We start from the raw sequence: 22,352 nt of genomic DNA on the forward strand, positions 1-22,352 counted from the left end.
GTGGTGTACTGTAGTGTACTGTAGTGTAGTGTACTGTAGTGTAGTGTAGTGTAGTGTAGTGTGGTGTACTGTAGTGTGGTGTAGTGTACTGTAGTGTAGTGTAGTGTAGTGTAGTGTACTGTACTGTACTGTACTGTAGTGTAGTGTAGTGTACTGTACTGTAGTATAGTGTAGTGTGGTGTAGTGTACTGTACTGTAGTGTAGTGTAGTATAGTGTACTGTAGTGTACTGTAGTGTGGTGTACTGTAGTATAGTCTACTGTACTGTCCTGTACTGTAGCGTAGTGTACTGTAGTGTAGTGTAGTGTACTGTACTGTACGTTGTGCACTATATAGGAAATAGGGTGCCAGCCCTGGTCTAAAGTAGTGCATTATATAGAGAATAGGGTGCCATTCTGACACAGCCATTGGTACTAGGACTCTGTTATCAGCTCATTGGGGCCCACGGTTTTTAACGCATCACTCACGCTAGATGACATCAGAGAGACTGACATATTCCAGGGGCTGTGGAAAGTCAACAGGATTAACATAGCAGAAAGGTGAACTTTTTAAATGAACATTAGAAGTGGCTTGTAATATCTTTATCCGTTGACTAATCATTAGATGCTTCGCTAAAATACTTTACGACAGAGTAAGAAATTAAATTGAGCGTCTTTATGTCGTTCTATGAGTCAAAGTGCTATAATGTGAAAGGCTGCGGGCAGGTGTAGGCAGCGATCGGTTGAAGAGCATGCATTTAGTTTTACTTGTATTTAAGAGCAATTGGAGGCCACGGAAGGAGAGTTGTATGGCATTGAAGCTTGCCTGGAAGGTTGTTAACACAGTGTCCAAAGAAGAGCCAGAAGTATACAGAATGGTGTCGTCTGCGTAGAGTTGGATCAGAGACTCACCAGCAGCAAGAGCGACATCATTGATATATACAGAGAAGAGAGTCGGTCCAAGAATTTAACCCTGTGGCACCCCCATAGAGACTGCCAGAGGTCCGGACAACAGGCCCTCCGATTTGACACACTGAACTCTATCAGAGAAGTAGTTGGTGAACCAGGCGAGGCAATCATTTGAAAAACCAAGGCTGGCGAGTCTGCCGATGAGGATGTGGTGATTGACAGAGTCGAAAGCCTTGGCCAGATCAATGAATACGGCTGCACAGTAATGTTTCTTATCGATGGCGGTTAAGATATCGTTTAGGACCTTGAGCTGAGGTGCACCCATGACAAGCTCTGAAACCAGATTGCATAGCAGAGAGGGTATGGTGAGATTCGAAATGATCTGTTTGTTGACTTGGCTTTTGAAGACCTTAGAAAGGCAGGGTAGGATAGATATAGGTCTGTAGCAGTTTGGGTCAAGAGTGACCGCAGCTGCTTTCCAATCTTTGGGAATCTCAGACGACACGAAAGAGAGGTTGAACAGGCTAGTAATAGGGGTGGCAACAATTTCGGCAGATAATTTTAGAAAGAAAGGGTCCAGATTGTCTAGCCCGGCTGATTTGTAGGGGTCCAGATTTTGCAGCTCTTTCAGAACATCAGCTGACTGGATTTGGGAGAAGGAGAAATGGGGAAGGCTTGGGTGAGTTGCTGTGGGAAGTACAGTGCTGTTGACCGGGGTAGGCGTAGCCAGGTGGAAAGCATGGCCAGCCGTAGAAAAATGCTTATTGAAATTCTCAATTATAGTGGATTTATCAGTGGTGACAGTGTTTCCTATCTTCAGTGCAGTGGGCAGCTGGGAGGAGGTGTTCTTATTCTCCATGGACTTTACAGTGTCCCAGTACTTTTTGGAGTTAGTGTTGCAGGAAGCAAATTTCTGCTTGAAAAAGCTAGCCTTGGCTTTTCTAACTGCCTGTGTGAATTGGTTTCTAGCTCCCTGAAAAGCTGCATATCACGGGGGCTGTTCGATGCTAATGCAGAACACCATAGGATGTTTTTGTGTTGGTTAAGGGCAGTCTATATCTGCTATATCTGTTCCTGGTTCTAAATTTCTTGAATGGGGCATGCTTATTTAAGATGGTTAGGAAGGCATTTAAAAAAAATAACCAGGCATCCTCTACTGACGGGATGAGATCAATATCATTCCAGGATACCCCGGCCAGGTCGATTAGAAAGGCCTGCTCGCTGAAGTGTTTCAGGGAGCGTTTGACAGTGATGAGTGGAGGTAATTTGACCGCTGACCCATTACGGATGCAGGCAATGAGGCAGTGATGGCTGAGATCATAGCACTGAGACGGCACTTGTGAAGGTGGTAAATGACATTTTAATGGCATCGGACCGAGGCTCTGCATCTGTCCTCGTGCTCCTAGACCTTAGTGCTGCTTTTGATACCATCGATCACCACATTCTTTTGGAGAGATTGGAAACCCAAATTGGTCTACACGGACATGTTCTGGCCTGGTTTAGATCTTATCTGTCGGAAAGATATCAGTTTTTCTCTGTGAATGGTTTGTCCTCTGACAAATCAACTGTAAATTTCGGTGTTCCTCAAGGTTCTGTTTTAGGACCACTATTGTTTTCACTATATATTTTACCTCTTGGGGATGTTAATCGAAAACATAATGTAAACTTTCACTGCTATGCGGATGACACACAGCTGTACATTTCAATGAAACATGGTGAAGCCCCAAAATTGCCCTCGCTAGAAGCATGTGTTTCAGACATAAGGAAGTGGATGGCTGCAAACTTTCTACTATTAAACTCGGACAAAACAGAGATGCTTGTTCTAGGTTCCAAGAAACAAAGAGATCTTCTGTTGAATCTGACAATTAATCTTAATGGTTGTACAGTCGTCTCAAATAAAACTGTGAAGGACCTCGGCGTTACTCTGGACCCTGATCTCTCTTTTGAAGAACATATCAAGACCATTTCAAGGACAGCTTTTTTCCATCTACGTAACATTGCAAAAATCAGAAACATTCTGTCCAACAATGATGCAGAAAAATTAATCCATGCTTTTGTCACTTCTAGGTTAGACTACTGCAATGCTCTATTTTCCGGCTACCCGGATAAAGCTCTAAATAAACTTCAGTTAGTGCTAAATACGGCTGCTAGAATCCTGACTAGAACCAAAAAATTTGATCATATTACTCCAGTGCTAGCCTCTCTACACTGGCTTCCTGTCAAAGCAAGGGCTGATTTCAAGGTTTTACTGCTAACCTACAAAGCATTACATGGGCTTGCTCCTACCTATCTCTCTGATTTGGTACTGCCGTACATACCTACACGTACGCTACGGTCACAAGACGCAGGCCTCCTAATTGTCCCTAGAATTTCTAAGCAAACAGCTGGAGGCAAGGCTTTCTCCTATAGAGCTCCATTTTTATGGAACGGTCTGCCTACCCATGTCAGAGACGCAAACTCGGTCTCAACCTTTAAGTCTTTACTGAAGACTCATCTCTTCAGTGGGTCATATGATTGAGTGTAGTCTGGCCCAGGAGTGGGAAGGTGAACGGAAAGGCTCTGGAGCAACGAACCGCCCTTGCTGTCTCTGCCTGGCCGGTTCCCCTCTTTCCACTGGGATTCTCTGCCTCTAACCCTGTTACGGGGCTGAGTCACTGGCTTACTGGGGCTCTCTCATGCCGTCCCTGGGGGTGCGTCACCTGGGTGGGTTGATTCACTGTTGTGGTCAGCCTGTCTGGGTTGGCGCCCCCTCCTTGGGTTGTGCCGTGGCGGAGATCTTTGTGGGCTATACTCGGCCTTGTCTCAGGATGGTAAGTTGGTGGTTGAAGATATCCCTCTAGTGGTGTGGGGGCTGTGCTTTGGCAAAGTGGGTGGGGTTATATCCTTCCTGTTTGGCCCTGTCCGGGGTGTCCTCGGATGGGGCCACAGTGTCTCCTGACCCCTCCTGTCTCAGCCTCCAGTATTTATGCTGCAGTAGTTTATGTGTCGGGGGCTAGGGTCAGTTTGTTATATCTGGAGTACTTCTCCTGTCCTATTCGGTGTCCTGTGTGAATCTAAGTGTGCGTTCTCTAATTCTCTCCTTCTCTCTTTCTTTCTCTCTCTCGGAGGACCTGAGCCCTAGGACCATGCCCCAGGACTACCTGACATGATGACTCCTTGCTGTCCCCAGTCCACCTGGCCATGCTGCTGCTCCAGTTTCAACTGGCCTGGGCCCTAGGACCATGTCCCAGGACTACCTGACATGATGACTCCTTGCTGTCCCCAGTCCACCTGGCCATGCTGCTGCTCCAGTTTCAACTGTTCTGCCTTACTATTATTCAACCATGCTGGTCATTTATGAACATTTGAACATCTTGGCCACGTTCTGTTATAATCTCCACCGGGCACAGCCAGAAGAGGACTGGCCACCCCACATATGCTCTCTCTAATTCTCTCTTTCTTTCTCTCTCTCGGAGGACCTGAGCCCTAGGACCGTGCCCCAGGACTACCTGACATGATGACTCCTTGCTGTCCAAAGTCCACCTGACTGTGCTGCTGCTCCAGTTTCTGCCTTATTATTTTTCGACCATGCTGGTCATTTATGAACATTTGAACATCTTGGTCATGTTCTGTTATAATCTCTACCCGGCACAGCCAGAAGAGGACTGGCCACCCCACATAGCCTGGTTCCTCTCTAGGTTTCTTCCTAGGTTTTGGCCTTTCTAGGGAGTTTTTCCTAGCCACCGTGCTTTTACACCTGCATTGTTTGCTGTTTGGGGTTTTAGGCTGGGTTTCTGTACAGAACTTTGAGATATCAGCTGATGTACGAAGGGCTATATAAATAAATTTGATTTGATTTGATTTGAGATCTTGGTTGAAAACAGCAGAGGTGTATTTGGAGGGCAGGTTGGTTAGGATGATATCTATGAGGGTGCCCGTGTTTACGGCTTTGGGGGGGTACCTGGTAGGTTCATTGATAATTAGTGTGAGATTGAGGGCATCAAGTTTAGATTGTAGGATGGCTGGGGTGTTAAGCATGTTCCAGTTCAGGTCGCCTAGCAGCACGAGCTCTGAAGATAGATGATGGGGGGCAATCAGTTCACATATGGTGTCCAGAGCACAGCTGGGGGCAGAGGGTGGTCTATAGCAGGCGGCAACGGTGAGAGACTTCTTTTTAGAGAGGTGGATTTTTAAAAGTAGAAGTACAAATTGTTTGGGTACAGACCTGGATAGTAGGACAGAACTCTGCAGGCTATCTTTGCAGTAGATTGCAACACCGCCCCCTTTGGCAGTTCTATCTTGTCTGAAAATGTTGTAGTTAGGGATGAAAATTTCAGAATCCTAAGCCAGGATTCAGACACAGCTAGAACATCCGGGTTGGCAGAGTGTGCTAAAGCAGTGAGTAAAACAAATTTAGGGAGTAGGCTTCTAATGTTAACATGAATGAAACCAAGGCTATTATGGTTACAGAAGTCATCAAAAGAGAGCGCCTGGGGAATAGGAGTGGAGCTCGGCACTGCAGGGCCTGGATTCACCTCTACATCACCAGAGGAAAAGAGGAGGAGTAGGATAAGGGTATGGCTAAAAGCAGGAACAGAGAGTAAAAGGAGGTTTCTGGGGGCGATAAAATAGCTTCAAGGTATAATGTACAGACATGGGCATGGTAGGATGTGAATACAGTGGAGATAAACCTAGGTATTGAGTGATGATGAGAGAGATATTGTCTCTAGAAACATCATTGAAACCAGGAGATGTAATTGCATGTGTGGGTGTGGCCATTAACTTATCCTCTCCATCCTTGTGCAAAGTGAGAGGAAGGAAATGGACCATCGAGGTGACAGTTGCAATATAAGGTGATGCTAATGGTATACAAGGTGATAGTTGCTATATAAGGTGATGCTAATGGTATACAAGGTGATATTCGCTATATAAGGTGATGCTAATGGTATACAAGGTGATATTCGCTATATAAGGTGATGCTAATGGTATACAAGGTGATATTCGCTATATAAGGTGATGCTAATGGTATACAAGGTTATATTCGCTATATAAGGTGATGCTAATGGTATACAAGGTGACAGATGCTATATAAGGTGATGCTAATGGTATACAAGGTGATATTCGCTATATAAGGTGATGCTAATGGTATACAAGGTGACAGATGCTATATAAGGTGATGCTAATGGTATACAAGGTGACAGTCGCTATATAAGGTGATGCTAATGGTATACAAGGTGATAGTTGCTATATAAGGTGATGCTAATGGTATACAAGGTGACAGATGCTATATAAGGTGATGCTAATGTTATACAAGGTGATATTCGCTATATAAGGTGATGCTAATGGTATACAAGGTGATAGTCGCTATATAAGGTGATGCTAATGGTATACAAGGTGATAGTTGCTATATAAGGTGATGCTAATGGTATACAAGGTGATATTCGCTATATAAGGTGATGCTAATGGTATACAAGGTGACAGATGCTATATAAGGTGATGCTAATGGCATACAAGGTGATAGTTGCTATATAAGGTGATGCTAATGGTATACAAGGTGACCGTTGCTATATAAGGTGATGCTAATGGCATTCAAGGTGACCGTTGCTATATAAGGTGATGCTAATGCTATTCAAGGTGATAGTTGCTATATAAGGTGATGCTAATGGTATACAAGGTGACAGATGCTATATAAGGTGATGCTAATGGTATACAAGGTGACAGTCGCTATATAAGGTGATGCTAATGGTATACAAGGTGATATTCGCTATATAAGGTGATGCTAATGGTATACAAGGTGATAGTTGCTATATAAGGTGATGCTAATGGTATACAAGGTGACAGTCGCTATATAAGGTGATGCTAATGGTATACAAGGTGATATTCGCTATATAAGGTGATGCTAATGGTATACAAGGTGATATTCGCTATATAAGGTGATGCTAATGGTATACAAGGTGATAGTTGCTATATAAGGTGATGCTAATGGTATACAAGGTGACAGTCGCTATATAAGGTGATGCTAATGGTATACAAGGTGATAGTTGCTATATAAGGTGATGCTAATGGTATACAAGGTGACAGTCGCTATATAAGGTGATGCTAATGGCATTCAAGGTGATAGTTGCTATATAAGGTGATGCTAATGGCATTCAAGGTGATAGTTGCTATATAAGGTGATGCTAATGGTATACAAGGTGATAGTCGCTATATAAGGTGATGCTAATGGCATTCAAGGTGATAGTTGCTATATAAGGTGATGCTAATGGCATTCAAGGTGATAGTTGCTATATAAGGTGATGCTAATGGTATACAAGGTGACAGATGCTATATAAGGTGATGCTAATGGTATACAAGGTGATAGTTGCTATATAAGGTGATGCTAATGGTATACAAGGTGACCGTTGCTATATAAGGTGATGCTAATGCTATTCAAGTTGATAGTCGCTATATAAGGTGATGCTAATGGTATATAAGGTGACAGATGCTATATAAGGTGATGCTAATGTTATACAAGGTGACAGATGCTATATAAGGTGATGCTAATGGTATACAAGGTGATATTCGCTATATAAGGTGATGCTAATGGCATTCAAGGTGATAGTTGCTATATAAGGTGATGCTAATGGTATACAAGGTGATATTCGCTATATAAGGTGATGCTAATGGTATACAAGGTGACAGATGCTATATAAGGTGATGCTAATGGTATATAAGGTGACAGATGCTATATAAGGTGATGCTAATGGTATACAAGGTGACAGTCGCTATATAAGGTGATGCTAATGGTATACAAGGTGACAGATGCTATATAAGGTGATGCTAATGTTATACAAGGTGATAGTTGCTATATAAGGTGATGCTAATGGTATACAAGGTGATATTCGCTATATAAGGTGATGCTAATGGTATACAAGGTGATATTCGCTATATAAGGTGATGCTAATGGTATACAAGGTGACAGATGCTATATAAGGTGATGCTAATGGTATACAAGGTGATAGTTGCTATATAAGGTGATGCTAATGGTATACAAGGTGATATTCGCTATATAAGGTGATGCTAATGGTATCCAAGGTGACAGATGCTATATAAGGTGATGCTAATGGTATACAAGGTGATATTCGCTATATAAGGTGATGCTAATGGTATACAAGGTGATAGTCGCTATATAAGGTGATGCTAATGGTATACAAGGTGATAGTTGCTATATAAGGTGATGCTAATGGTATACAAGGTGACAGATGCTATATAAGGTGATGCTAATGGTATACAAGGTGATATTCGCTATATAAGGTGATGCTAATGGTATACAAGGTGACAGATGCTATATAAGGTGATGCTAATGGAATACAAGGTGACAGATGCTATATAAGGTGATGCTAATGGTATACAAGGTGACAGATGCTATATAAGGTGATGCTAATGCTATTCAAGTTGATAGTCGCTATATAAGGTGATGCTGATGGTATATAAGGTGACAGATGCTATATAAGGTGATGCTAATGTTATACAAGGTGACAGATGCTATATAAGGTGATGCTAATGGTATACAAGGTGATATTCGCTATATAAGGTGATGCTAATGGCATTCAAGGTGATAGTTGCTATATAAGGTGATGCTAATGGTATACAAGGTGATATTCGCTATATAAGGTGATGCTAATGGTATACAAGGTGACAGATGCTATATAAGGTGATGCTAATGGTATATAAGGTGACAGATGCTATATAAGGTGATGCTAATGGTATACAAGGTGACAGTCGCTATATAAGGTGATGCTAATGGTATACAAGGTGACAGATGCTATATAAGGTGATGCTAATGTTATACAAGGTGATAGTTGCTATATAAGGTGATGCTAATGGTATACAAGGTGATATTCGCTATATAAGGTGATGCTAATGGTATACAAGGTGACAGTCGCTATATAAGGTGATGCTAATGGTATACAAGGTGACAGATGCTATATAAGGTGATGCTAATGGTATACAAGGTGATAGTTGCTATATAAGGTGATGCTAATTGTATACAAGGTGATATTCGCTATATAAGGTGATGCTAATGGTATCCAAGGTGACAGATGCTATATAAGGTGATGCTAATGGTATACAAGGTGATATTCGCTATATAAGGTGATGCTAATGGTATACAAGGTGATATTCGCTATATAAGGTGATGCTAATGGTATACAAGGTGATAGTCGCTATATAAGGTGATGCTAATGGTATACAAGGTGATAGTTGCTATATAAGGTGAATGCTAATGGTATACAAGGTGACAGATGCTATATAAGGTGATGCTAATGGTATACAAGGTGATAGTTGCTATATAAGGTGATGCTAATGGTATACAAGGTGACAGATGCTATATAAGGTGATGCTAATGGTATACAAGGTGATATTCGCTATATAAGGTGATGCTAATGGTATACAAGGTGACAGATGCTATATAAGGTGATGCTAATGGTATACAAGGTGACAGATGCTATATAAGGTGATGCTAATGGTATACAAGGTGATAGTTGCTATATAAGGTGATGCTAATGGTATACAAGGTGACAGATGCTATATAAGGTGATGCTAATGGTATACAAGGTGACAGTCGCTATATAAGGTGATGCTAATGGTATCCAAGGTGACAGATGCTATATAAGGTGATGCTAATGGTATACAAGGTGACAGATGCTATATAAGGTGATGCTAATGGTATACAAGGTGACCGTTGCTATATAAGGTGATGCTAATGGTATACAAGGTGATGCTAATGGTGATAATGGTATACAAGGTGACAGATGCTATATAAGGTGATGCTAATGGTATACAAGGTGACAGATGCTATATAAGGTGATGCTAATGGTATACAAGGTGATAGTTGCTATATAAGGTGATGCTAATGGTATATAAGGTGACAGATGCTATATAAGGTGATGCTAATGGTATACAAGGTGATAGTTGCTATATAAGGTGATGCTAATGGTATACAAGGTGACCGTTGCTATATAAGGTGATGCTAATGGTATACAAGGTGACAGATGCTATATAAGGTGATGCTAAATGCTATAGATAGCCATAATAGCATTGGACGTGACACACTGCTGTAATGCAAGGCCAGCAGACTAAAGACATTGGAATCAATAGTCTCCAGTAACACCAAGGCTATCTTGCCAGGGACATAGTGGCAAGGGCAACACTGCTAAAATACATTGTCTAAATAAGTAGTTATGTTATAATAGCAGCGAGGACAACACTGATGAGTAGCTTCTGCAATCATGGCACAGACTGGGTGGGAGTTTACTATATTGCTAATAGTGATCCAATTGTTTCAGATGTAAAGTGGGGGTTAAGGGTTGGATTAGGAATTCAACCTTACCACTTATCCGCAACCTTCCACATAAACAACTAATGGTCTCCCTATCCCATCCCTCCACATACATTAATTATAATGACAATATATGTTACAGCCAGTAAGTATTGAGGAACCAGAATACAGTACGTTTAAAAGCATGGTGGATTTGGGCTTCTGATTGGATGTGGCGATCTGTATATATTTTGGATTAAAATTGTGAAAGTTCATATTTACTGAATGCACACAGTTAACTGGAGTTGAGCTGTATAGTAAACACCTAGCAGCCAGAGTAACCAGGGTAACTAAATATCTGTCATCATAAAAGACAGACATAAAGAAAGACAGACAGAAAGAGATCTAACCTGATGTAGCTGTCCTCTGGAGGGATGCTCTCTTGGAAGAACTGAAACTGATAGAGGTAGAGGACGACCAGGTGTCCAGCGCTGAATATGGCCATGAGGACACACATACAGCTGAAGATGAGGGTGTCGAAGGTGCGGCAGAACGACCACCACGTACACAGGAACAGAAACACGAAGAAATAGACCGCAGACGTCAGGGAGGGCAGCGTGATACCTGGTGGAAACAGTACAATAAGCATTCCGATATATATAGATAGATGCAAACGGATACAATGATATTTATCGGAAGACAAAGAACTAGGCCGCAGATGTCAGCGAGAGCAGTATTACACCTGGTGGACACAGATACACTTAGATATCAATCAATCAATCAACCAATTAGAGAAGCAGATATATATATACAGTGGGGAGAACAAGTATTTGATACACTGCCGATTTTGCAGGTTTTCCTACTTACAAAGCATGTAGAGGTCTGTCATTTTTATCATAGGTACACTTCAACTGTGAAACAAAAATCAGAAAATCATTGTATAATTAATTTGCATTTTATTGCATGACATAAGTATTTGATCACCTACCAACCAGTAAGAACTCCGGCTCTCACAGACCTGTTTTTTTCTTTAAGAAGCCCCCCTGTTCTCCACTCATTACCTGTATTAACTGCACCTGTTTGAACTCGTTACCTGTATAAAAGACACCTGTCCACACACTCAATCAAACAGACTCCAACCTCTCCACAATGGCCAAGACTAGAGAGCTGCGTAAGGACATCAGAGATAAAATTGTAGACCTGCACAAGGCTGGGATGGGCTACAGGACAATAGGCAAGCAGCTTGGTGAGAAGGCAACAACTGTTGGTGCAATTATTAGAAAATGGAAGAAGTTCAAGATGACAGTCAATCACCCTCGGTCTGGGGCTCCATGCAAGATCTCACCTCGTGGGGCATCAATGATCATGAGGAAGGTGAGGGATCAGCCCAGAACTACACGGCAGGACCTGGTCAATGACCTGAAGAGAGCTGGGACCAAAGTCTCAAAGAAAACCATTAGTAACACACTACACCGTCATGGATTAAAATCCTGCAGCACACGCAAGGTCCCCCTGCTCAAGCCAGCACATGTTCAGGTCTGTCTGAAGTTTATCAATGACCATCTGGATGATCCAGAGGAGGAATGGGAGAAGGTCATGTGGTCTGATGAGACAAAAATAGAGCTTTTTGGTCTAAACTCCACTGACCATGTTTGGAGGAAGAAGAAGGAGGAGTACAACCCCAAGAACACCATCCCAACCGTGAAGCATGGAGGTGGAAACATCATTCTTTGGGAATGCTTTTCTGCAAAGGGGACAGGACGACTGCACCATATTGAGGGGAGGATGGATGGGGCCATGTATCGCGAGATCTTGGCCAACAACCTCCTTCCCTCAGTAAGAGCATTGAAGATGGGTCGTGGCTGGGTCTTCCAGCATGACAACGACCCGAAACACACAGCCAGGGCAACTAAGGAGTGGCTCCGTAAGAAGCATCTCAAGGTCCTGTAGTGGCCTAGCCAGTCTCCAGACCTGAACCCAATAGAAAATCTTTGGAGGGAGCTGAAAGTCCGTATTGCCCAGCGACAGCCCCGAAACCTGTATGGAGGAGTTGGCCAAAACCCCTGCTGCAGTGTGTGCAAACCTGGTCAAGAACTACAGGAAACGTATGATCTCTGTAATTACAAAGGTTTCTGTACCAAATATTAGGTTCTGCTTTTCTAATGTATCAAATACTTATGTCATGCAATAAAATGCAAATTAATTACTTAAATATTATACAATGTGATTTTCTGGATTTTTGTTTTAGATTCCGTCTCTCACAGTTGAAGTGTACCTATGATAAAAAATTACAGACCTCTACATGCTTTGTAAGTAGGAAAACCTGCAAAATCGGCAGTGTATCAAATACATCCTCACTGTATGTATATACAGTTGGCTAAACAGTGGTTGAGATGGCAGCATTGAAGTATACTGTATTGGATAGGACCAGGAGTTTTTCCTGACAACATGACCTGATCAAGAACATCTGTTGGCGCTAGTTTGGGTATGGGGTCATTCAATTCAGCAAGCCATGACACCCACCAAAACCCACCAACAGCCACCAACAGCCACCAACACCCACCAACACCCACCAACACCCACTAACACCCACCAACACCCACCAACACCCACCAACACCCACCAACACCCACTAACACCCACCAACACCCACCAACACCCACCATGTCAGATTTATCTGAAATCGTTTCTGTAGTTTGAACGTTTTGTTTGTTTGGCTTTGTTTTGAGGTGGAACGACTCTATAGTCATATTAATAAACATAAATAACAGTCAAAAAGAAGTGTTTGTACACATTGAGAGAGTGTTGAGTATAGTGCAGGGGCTGATTCCTCTCTCTCTCACTGGAAAACACTGACCTGTGACTCCTAACAGTATAGTGACCACCACTTTTCCCGCGGTGGTGATCAGATTCCCAATGATCTCCTTCACTTTAGACGCCACGCCCGCAATGTGACGCAGAATCTTCATCTTGTTGCTCTCCTCCTCCTCTTCATCATCTTCCCCCTCTTCCTCCTCCATCTCTTCCTCCTCCTCTTCTCCAGCCTCGTACCCAGCCTCAAAGTCCTCATCCAACAGGATGTTGTCATCAAGGCTCAGCTTTTCCTCTTCCTCCTGGTTGGTAGAGAGAGGAGACAGTCATTTATCACAAACAGTGATTAAACCATTTAAAGCCAACCATAGTTGTTCCTGCCAAAACCAGAACCTGGTTCTAGAAACACTGTCGTAAGCAGGTTCTATTTTTCAACCTTTCAGTCTTCTAAGAAAGGGGTGGACAGCCGTCCTAATGGAGAGCTAGGACAGCCGTCCTAATAGAGAGCTAGGACAGCCGTCCTAATAGAGAGCTAGGACAGCCGTCCTGATAGAGAGCTAGGACAGCCGCCCTAACGGAGAGCTAGGACAGCCGTCCTAACGGAGAGCTAGTACAGCCGTCCTAACGGAGAGCTAGGACAGCCATCCTGATAGAGAGCTAGGACAGCCGTCTTAACGGAGAGCTAGGACAGCCGTCGTAACGGAGAGCTAGGACAGCCGTCCTAACGGAGAGCTAGGACAGCCGTCCTAACGGAGAGCTAGGACAGCCGTCCTAGGGACAGCCGAGAGCTAGGACAGCCGTCCTGAGAGCTAGGAGCCGTCCTAGGAGAGCTAGGACAGCCGTCCTAACTAACTGAGAGCTAGGACAGCCGTCCTAACGGAGAGCTAGGACAGCCGTCCTAACGGAGAGCTAGGACAGCCGTCCTGATAGAGAGCTAGGACAGCCGTCCTAACGGAGAGCTAGGACAGCCGTCCTAACGGAGAGCTAGGACAGCCGTCCTAACGGAGAGCTAGGACAGCCGTCCTGATAGAGAGCTAGGACAGCCGTCCTAACAGAGAGCTAGGACAGCCGTCCTAACGGAGAGCTAGGACAGCCATCCTGATAGAGAGCTAGGACAGCCGTCCTAACGGAGAGCTAGGACAGCCATCCTAACGGAGAGCTAGGACAGATGTCCTGATAGAGACCTAGGACAGACTTCCTAATGGACATCTAGGACAGCCGTCCTAACGGAGAGCTGGGACAGCCGTCCCAACGGAGAGCTAGGACAGCCGTCCTAACGGAGAGCTAGGACAGCCGAGAGCTAGGACAGCCGTCCTAATAGAGAGCTAATGGTAAGTGTGGTACAGTGGGTTTGTTAACCGCTGTCCATGGTTCTGAAACACGGTCTGTCCATGGTTCTGAAACATGATCTGTCCATCATGCTGAAACATGAGCTGTCCATGGTTCTGAAACATGATCTGTCCATCATGCTGAAACATGAGCTGTCCATGGTTCTGAAACATGAGCTGTCCATGGTTCTGAAACACGAGCTGTCCATGGTTCTGAAACACGATCTGTCCATGGTTCTGAAACACGATCTGTCCATGGTGCTGAAACACGACCTGTCCATGGTTCTGAAACATGAGCTGTCCATCATGCTGAAACATGAGCTGTCCATGGTTCTGAAACATGGGCTGTCCATGGTTCTGAAACACGATCTGTCCATGGTTCTGAAACACGATCTGTCCATGGTGCTGAAACACGACCTGTCCATGGTTCTGAAACATGAGCTGTCCATCATGCTGAAACATGAGCTGTCCATGGTTCTGAAACATGATCTGTCCATGGTTCTGAAACATTAGCTGTCCGTGGTTCTGAAATATGACTGAATCTGATGTCACCAGGAGAGGACAAATAGAATATAAAGGTCTATTATACAACCGTTAGTAAATCAATTTTATATGGCAGTCGTAGGTGTCATTACCATGTGTGTGAGGGTATCACTACCATCTGTGCCAGTCTGTTTGTGGTTTTAATTAACTTAGAGTCGTAAAGAGAGAGCTGGACAGATGCCAGGGATGGGACTTAATGGCAGGGGGCCTTCCAACTCTATCATCCCTCCTGAGGAATTTAGAGACACAGAGAACCCAAAAAAATCAAGGCAACAATATAGAAACGAGGAGAGTGAAAATTCTTGTTTAGTCCCTTAGGATCCACAGAGTCTCAGGAATACTGTCAGAATGCCTCCCTTTGGTTAAGTTTACGTACGATGTCACTTCCTCTTGGTGAAATCTGAACGTGTTCTACGGCTACAAAGTGCAGGGAGGAATGTAGCCCTGGTTGGCTTCGATGCAGTGGCGTGAAGTAGCATAGGACATGTTTCTATTGCTAATTGCAGCCTTACGTCCTGCGATGCCAAGTTTCAATGCTTGTTTAGTTTGACCAATAGAAGCAGCCCTGCAGATGCATTTGAGAATGTATATTGCCATTTGTGGTGCTACAATTAATGAAGCTTTGGATTTAGTATTCTTTACCACTTCTCAGGTTTACCTCTTCTCGGGTTTACCTCTTCTCGGGTTTACCTCTTCTCGGGTTTACCACTTCTCGGGTTTACCTCTTCTCGGGTTTACCTCTTCTCGGGTTTACCTCTTCTCGGGTTTACCACTTCTCGGGTTTACCACTTCTCGGGTTTACCTCTTCTCGGGTTTACCTCTTCTCGGGTTTACCTCTTCTCGGGTTTACTACTTCTCGGGTTTACCTCTAAAAAAACGTGGTCGTGTTGTCACAATGTACACAATGACCACACTTGTAATTGCCATTGGGCGGGCCTGGTAGCCAAGTGTCCTGCCTCTTGGGTAGCTGCATGCTGTGTGTAACGGAATAGGCTGAGATTGCTTGCATGCGAAAACAAATGAGAGGGGGGAAATATTGTGAATTCTGGTAGATTTGGATCCCATTTGAGGATGTTCCGGTAGCGCTGAGCGATTAACCTTCATTTATGTCATTATTCTGGATTTTAAACAACTAATTAACCCAGGTCAGTTGAATTATTATTATTTGAATTCCATTTCATTCTTTTCTGTGAGCTCAATGCACCGGACACTTTCTGTAGAGATAAATCACATCCAGTCGGAGGGGATGGCTGCTGTTTTACGGACTATTTTACGGACTGCGCTATCTTGTTTATTTTTCATCACATTGTTTGTAACTCATTTTGTACTTAATGTTGCTGCCACCGTCTCTTATGGACGGAAAGAGCTTCTGGACATCAGATCAGTGATTACTAACCTCAAACTGGACAAAGATGTATTCTTTAATGAGGACGACGCAAACGATATACTGCTTTGTCGAGACAAGGCCCAAATCCCCGTCATCAGCGTGAAGAAAAGACGGAGAAAAAGGGGGAGTATGTATCTTGTGTTTCACCGAGACGCGGCGGAATGACGACACGGATAATATACAGCTGGCTTGCTTCTCCGTGCTTCGGCAGGACAGAGCAGCTATGTCTGGTAAGACGAAGGGTGGGGGTATGTGTCTATTTGTCAATAACTGCTGGTGCCCAATGTCTAATATTAAAGAAGTCTCAAGGTTTTGCTCGCTTGAGGTAGAGTACCTCATGTTAAGCTGTAAACCACACTAGCTACCAAGAGAGTTCTCATCTATATTATTCATAGCCATCTATTTACCACCACAAACTGATACTGGCACTAAGACAGCAATCGCCAATCTGTATAAGGCCATAAGCAAACAGGAAAATGCTCATCCAGAATGGCGCCCCTAGTGGCCGGGGACTTTAATGCAGGCAAACTTAAATCAGATATACCTAATTTCTACCAGCATGTCACATGTGCAACCAGAGGGGGAAGAAAACTCTAGACCACCTTTACTCCACACACAGAGACGCATACAAAGCTCTCCCTCACCCTCCATTTGGCAAATCTGAACATAATTCTATCCTCCTGATTCCTGCTTACAAGCAAAAACTAAAGCAGGAAGTACCAGTGACTCGCTCAATATGGAAGTGGTCAGATGACGCGGATGCCACGCTACAGGACTGTATTTCAGCACAGACTGGAATATGTTCCGGGATTCATCCAATGGCATTGAGGAGTATACCACCTCAGTCAGCTGGCTTCATCAATAAGTGGACGTGGGGACATCGTTCCCACGTACATTTCCCAACCAGAAGCCATGGATTACAGGCAACATCCGCACCGAGCAAAAGGCCAGAGCTTCCGCTTTCAAGGAGCGGGGCACTAATCCAGACGCTTATAATAAATCCCGCTATGTCCTCAGACGAACCATCAAACAGGCAAAGCGTCAATACAGGATTAAGATCAAATCCTACTACACCGGCTCTGACGCTCGACGGATGTGGCAGGGCTTGAAAACTATTACAGACTACAAAGGGAAACCCAGCTGCGAGCTGCCCAGTGATGCAAGCCTACCAGTAGGATGTCTAGGAGAGCATCAGCACCGTTCTATACCAGTAGAATGTCCTCTATGTATCTCTGAGAGGAGAGCATCAGTACCGTTCTATACCAGTAGAATGTCCTCTATGTATCTCTGAGAGGAGAGCATCAGTACCGTTCTATACCAGTAGAATGTCTATGTATCTCTGAGAGGAGAGCATCAGTACTATTCTATACCAGTAGAATGTCTATGTATCTCTGAGAGGTGAGCATCAGTACCGTTCTATACCAGTAGAATGTCCTCTATGTATCTCTGAGAGGAGAGCATCAGTACCGTTCTATACCAGTAGAATGTCTATGTATCTCTGAGAGGAGAGCATCAGTACCATTCTATACCAGTAGAATGTCTATGTATCTCTGAGAGGAGAGCATCAGTACCATTCTATACCAGTAGAATGTCTATCTATCTCTGAGAGGAGAGCATCAGTACCGTTCTATACCAGTAGAATGTCTATGTATCTATGAGAGGAGAGCATCAGTACCGTTCTATACCAGTAGAATGTCCTCTATGTATCTCTGAGAGGAGAGCATCAGTACCGTTCTATACCAGTAGAATGTCCTCTATGTATCTCTGAGAGGAGAGCATCAGTAGAATGTCCGTATCTTCTATACCAGTAGAATGTCTATGTATCTCTGAGAGGAGCATCAGTACCGTTCTATACCAGTAGAATGTCCTCTATGTATCTCTGAGAGGAGAGCATCAGCACCGTTCTATACCAGTAGAATGTCTATGTATCTCTGAGAGGTGAGCATCAGTACCGTTCTATACCAGTAGAATGTCCTCTATGTATCTCTGAGAGGAGAGCATCAGTACCGTTCTATACCAGTAGAATGTCTATGTATCTCTGAGAGGAGAGCATCAGTACCATTCTATACCAGTAGAATGTCCTCTATGTATCTCTGAGAGGAGAGCATCAGCACCGTTCTATACCAGTAGAATGTCCTCGATGTATCACTGAGAGGAGAGCATCAGTACCGTTCTATACCAGTAGAATGTCTATGTATCTCTGAGAGGAGAGCATCAGTACCATTCTATACCAGTAGAATGTCCTCTATGTATCTCTGAGAGGAGAGCATCAGCACCGTTCTATACCAGTAGAATGTCTATGTATCTATGAGAGGAGAGCATCAGTACCATTCTATACCAGTAGAATGTCTATGTATCTCTGAGAGGAGAGCATCAGTACCATTCTATACCAGTAGAATGTCTATGTATCTCTGAGAGGAGAGCATCAGCACCGTTCTATACCAGTAGAATGTCCTCTATATATCTCTGAGAGGAGAGCATCAGTACCATTCTATACCAGTAGAATGTCCTCTATGTATCTCTGAGAGGAGAGCATCAGCACCGTTCTATACCAGTAGAATGTCCTCGATGTATCTCTGAGAGGAGAGCATCAGTACCATTCTATACCAGTAGAATGTCTATGTATCTCTGAGAGGAGAGCATCAGTACCGTTCTATACCAGTAGAATGTCCTCTATGTATCTCTGAGAGGAGAGCATCAGTACCATTCTATACCAGTAGAATGTCCTCTATGTATCTCTGAGAGGAGAGCATCAGTACCGTTCTATACCAGTAGAATGTCTATGTATCTCTGAGAGGAGAGCATCAGTACCATTCTATACCAGTAGAATGTCCTCTATGTATCTCTGAGAGGAGAGCATCAGTACCATTCTATACCAGTAGAATGTCCTCTATGTATCTCTGAGAGGAGAGCATCAGCACCGTTCTATACCAGTAGAATGTCTATGTATCTCTGAGAGGAGAGCATCAGTACCATTCTATACCAGTAGAATGTCTATGTATCTCTGAGAGGAGAGCATCAGTACCGTTCTATACCAGTAGAATGTCCTCTATGTATCTCTGAGAGGAGAGCATCAGTACCATTCTATACCAGTAGAATGTCCTCTATGTATCTCTGAGAGGAGAGCATCAGTACCGTTCTATACCAGTAGAATGTCTATGTACCTCTGAGAGGAGAGCATCAGTACCGTTCTATACCAGTAGAATGTCCTCTATATATCTCTGAGAGGAGAGCATCAGTACCGTTCTATACCAGTAGAATGTCTATGTATCTCTGAGAGGAGAGCATCAGTACCGTTCTATACTAGTAGAATGTCCTCTATATATCTCTGAGAGGAGAGCATCAGTACCGTTCTATACCAGTAGAATGTCTATGTATCTCTGAGAGGAGAGCATCAGTACCGTTCTATACCAGTAGAATGTCCTCTATGTATCTCTGAGAGGTGAGCATCAGCACCGTTCTATACCAGTAGAATGTCCTCTATGTATCTCTGAGAGGAGAGCATCAGTACCGTTCTATACCAGTAGAATGTCTATGTATCACTGAGAGGAGAGCATCAGTACCATTCTATACCAGTAGAATGTCTATGTATCTCTGAGAGGAGAGCATCAGCACCGTTCTATACCAGTAGAATGTCCTCTATGTATCTCTGAGAGGTGAGCATCAGTACCGTTCTATACCAGTAGAATGTCCTCTATGTATCTCTGAGAGGAGAGCATCAGTACCATTCTATACCAGTAGAATGTCCTCGATGTATCACTGAGAGGTGAGCATAGACCTCACTATCATGTTGTTCCCTGCTACATACCACAAGTTCAAAAGGCCTAATATAGTGTAGAAGAGGTCATACAATAAGTTTTGTAGTGATTGTTATGTTGATGATGTAAAGAAAATGTCTTGGTCCGTGGAGTGTAATGAGGAACAACCAGACACTGCACTTCACACACTTATGAAATTTCTTATCCCAGTTACTAATAAGCACGTACCCATTAAAAAAATTATTGTAAACACTGGTGATATCTCAGGACTGACACTTGGGCATCAGTGAGAGTCTCTGGTGATATCTGAGGACTGACATATTGGGCATCAGTGAGAGTCTCTGGTGATATCCCAGGACTGACATATTGGGCATCAGTGAGAGTCTCTGGTGATATCTCAGGACTGACATATTGGGCATCAGTGAGAGTCTCTGGTGATATCTCAGGACTGACATATTGGGCATCAGTGAGAGTCTCTGGTGATATCTCAGGACTGACACTTGGGCATCAGTGAGAGTCTCTGGTGATATCTCAGGACTGACATATTGGGCATCAGTGAGAGTCTCTGGTGATATCTCAGGACTGACACTTGGGCATCAGTGAGAGTCTCTGGTGATATCTCAGGACTGACATATTGGGCATCAGTGAGAGTCTCTGGTGATATCTCAGGACTGACACTTGGGCATCAGTGAGAGTCTCTGGTGATATCTCAGGACTGACATATTGGGCATCAGTGAGAGTCTCTGGTGATATGTTGATCACCGAAAGTTCTTGTTGCATTCTGATTGGACCTCCTCAGGCGGGCTGGCGGTGGACTTCCTCCCCCTCGAGCCCCGCCTCGTCTTCCTGCAGGTTGGCCCCTAAAAAAACGGAGTTGGTTTGGGAGGTTTCAGAGGCACTCTTGCTCTGAAGAGTCTTGCTCGGTGGCAGAGGACTGCTCCCTTTTAACCAGACGCCATCTTGTCTGGTTAAAAGAGGAGCAGAACCTGGAGTTGAATCTCACTCGTCTGCCTTGCCAGTCATAGATGGCCAACCATGTCTACCTTCCTCCCTGTGCTTTGCATCCATAGAACATCATCCACATTTCACCAAGAGGAGGTGACTTCGTCCACATTTCACCAAGAGGAGGTGACATCGTCCACATTTCACCAAGAGGAGGTGACTTCGTCCACATTTCACCAAGAGGAGGTGACATCGTCCACATTTCACCAAGAGGAGGTGACTTCGTCCACATTTCACCAAGAGGAGGTGACATCGTCCACATTTCACCAAGAGGTTGTGACTTCGTCCACATTTCACCAAGAGGAGGTGACATCGTCCACATTTCACCAAGAGGATGCGACATCGTCCACATTTCACCAAGAGGAGGTGACATCGTTCACATTTCACCAAGAGGAGGTGACTTCGTCCACATTTCACCAAGAGGAGGTGACATCTTCCACATTTCACCAAGAGGATGCGACATCGTCCACATTTCACCAAGAGGATGCGACATCGTCCACATTTCACCAAGAGGATGCGACATCGTCCACATTTCACCAAGAGGATGCGACATCGTCCACATTTCACCAAGAGGAGGTGACATCGTCCACATTTCACCAAGAGGAGTTGAAATCATCCAGATTTCACCAAGACGAAGTGACGTAAACTAAAACAAAGAGAGGCATTCTGACAGTATTCCTGAGACTTTGTGGATCCTGAGGGGCTAAACAAGGATTTTTCACTCTCCTTGTTTCTATATTGTTGATGCCTTGATTTTTTTTTGGGGGGGGGGTTCTCTGTGTCTCCGGATTCACAGACACCAAAAATATGAACTATGTATATTTCGACATGGCCTGTTGATTAACCAGACACACTATTTCCCTTGTTATTTGTATTATCTGGTTCTATAATTAGAGTGTATTATCTGGTTCTATAATTAGAGTGTATTATCTGGTTCTATAATTAGAGTGTATTATCTGGTTCTATAATTAGAGTGTATTATCTGGTTCTATAATTAGAGTGTATTATCTGGTTCTATAATTAGAGTGTATTATCTGGTTCTATAATTAGAGTGTATTATCTGGTTCTATAATTAGAGTGTTTATCTGGTTCTATAATTAGAGTGTATTATCTGGTTCTATAATTAGAGTGTATTATCTGGTTCTATAATTAGAGTGTTTTATCTGGTTCTATAATTAGAGTGTTTTATCTGGTTCTATAATTAGAGTGTATTATCTGGTTCTATAATTAGAGTGTATTATCTGGTTCTATAATTAGAGTGTTTATCTGGTTCTATAATTAGAGTGTTTTATCTGGTTCTATAATTAGAGTGTATTATCTGGTTCTATAATTAGAGTGTATTATCTGGTTCTATAATTAG

General features: G+C 43.5%; 1 protein-coding gene across 1 annotated transcript in view; it reads right to left on the reverse strand.

Annotated features, from left to right (window-relative positions):
- The window catches only part of LOC115115063 (piezo-type mechanosensitive ion channel component 2-like), a 321,930-nt gene that overhangs the window by 225,457 nt on the left and 74,121 nt on the right, over positions 1–22,352 (reverse strand). The window contains exons 6-8 of the mRNA XM_065013810.1: positions 20,807–20,809; positions 13,021–13,276; positions 10,574–10,787 (exon numbers count right to left, since the gene is read on the reverse strand). Of these exons, the coding sequence (XP_064869882.1) occupies positions 10,574–10,787; positions 13,021–13,276; positions 20,807–20,809 (473 nt within the window). The remainder of the gene's footprint in view (positions 1–10,573; positions 10,788–13,020; positions 13,277–20,806; positions 20,810–22,352) is intronic.

The sequence above is a fragment of the Oncorhynchus nerka genome, linkage group LG9b (assembly GCF_034236695.1).
Source record: "Oncorhynchus nerka isolate Pitt River linkage group LG9b, Oner_Uvic_2.0, whole genome shotgun sequence".
NCBI lineage: Eukaryota > Metazoa > Chordata > Actinopteri > Salmoniformes > Salmonidae > Oncorhynchus > Oncorhynchus nerka.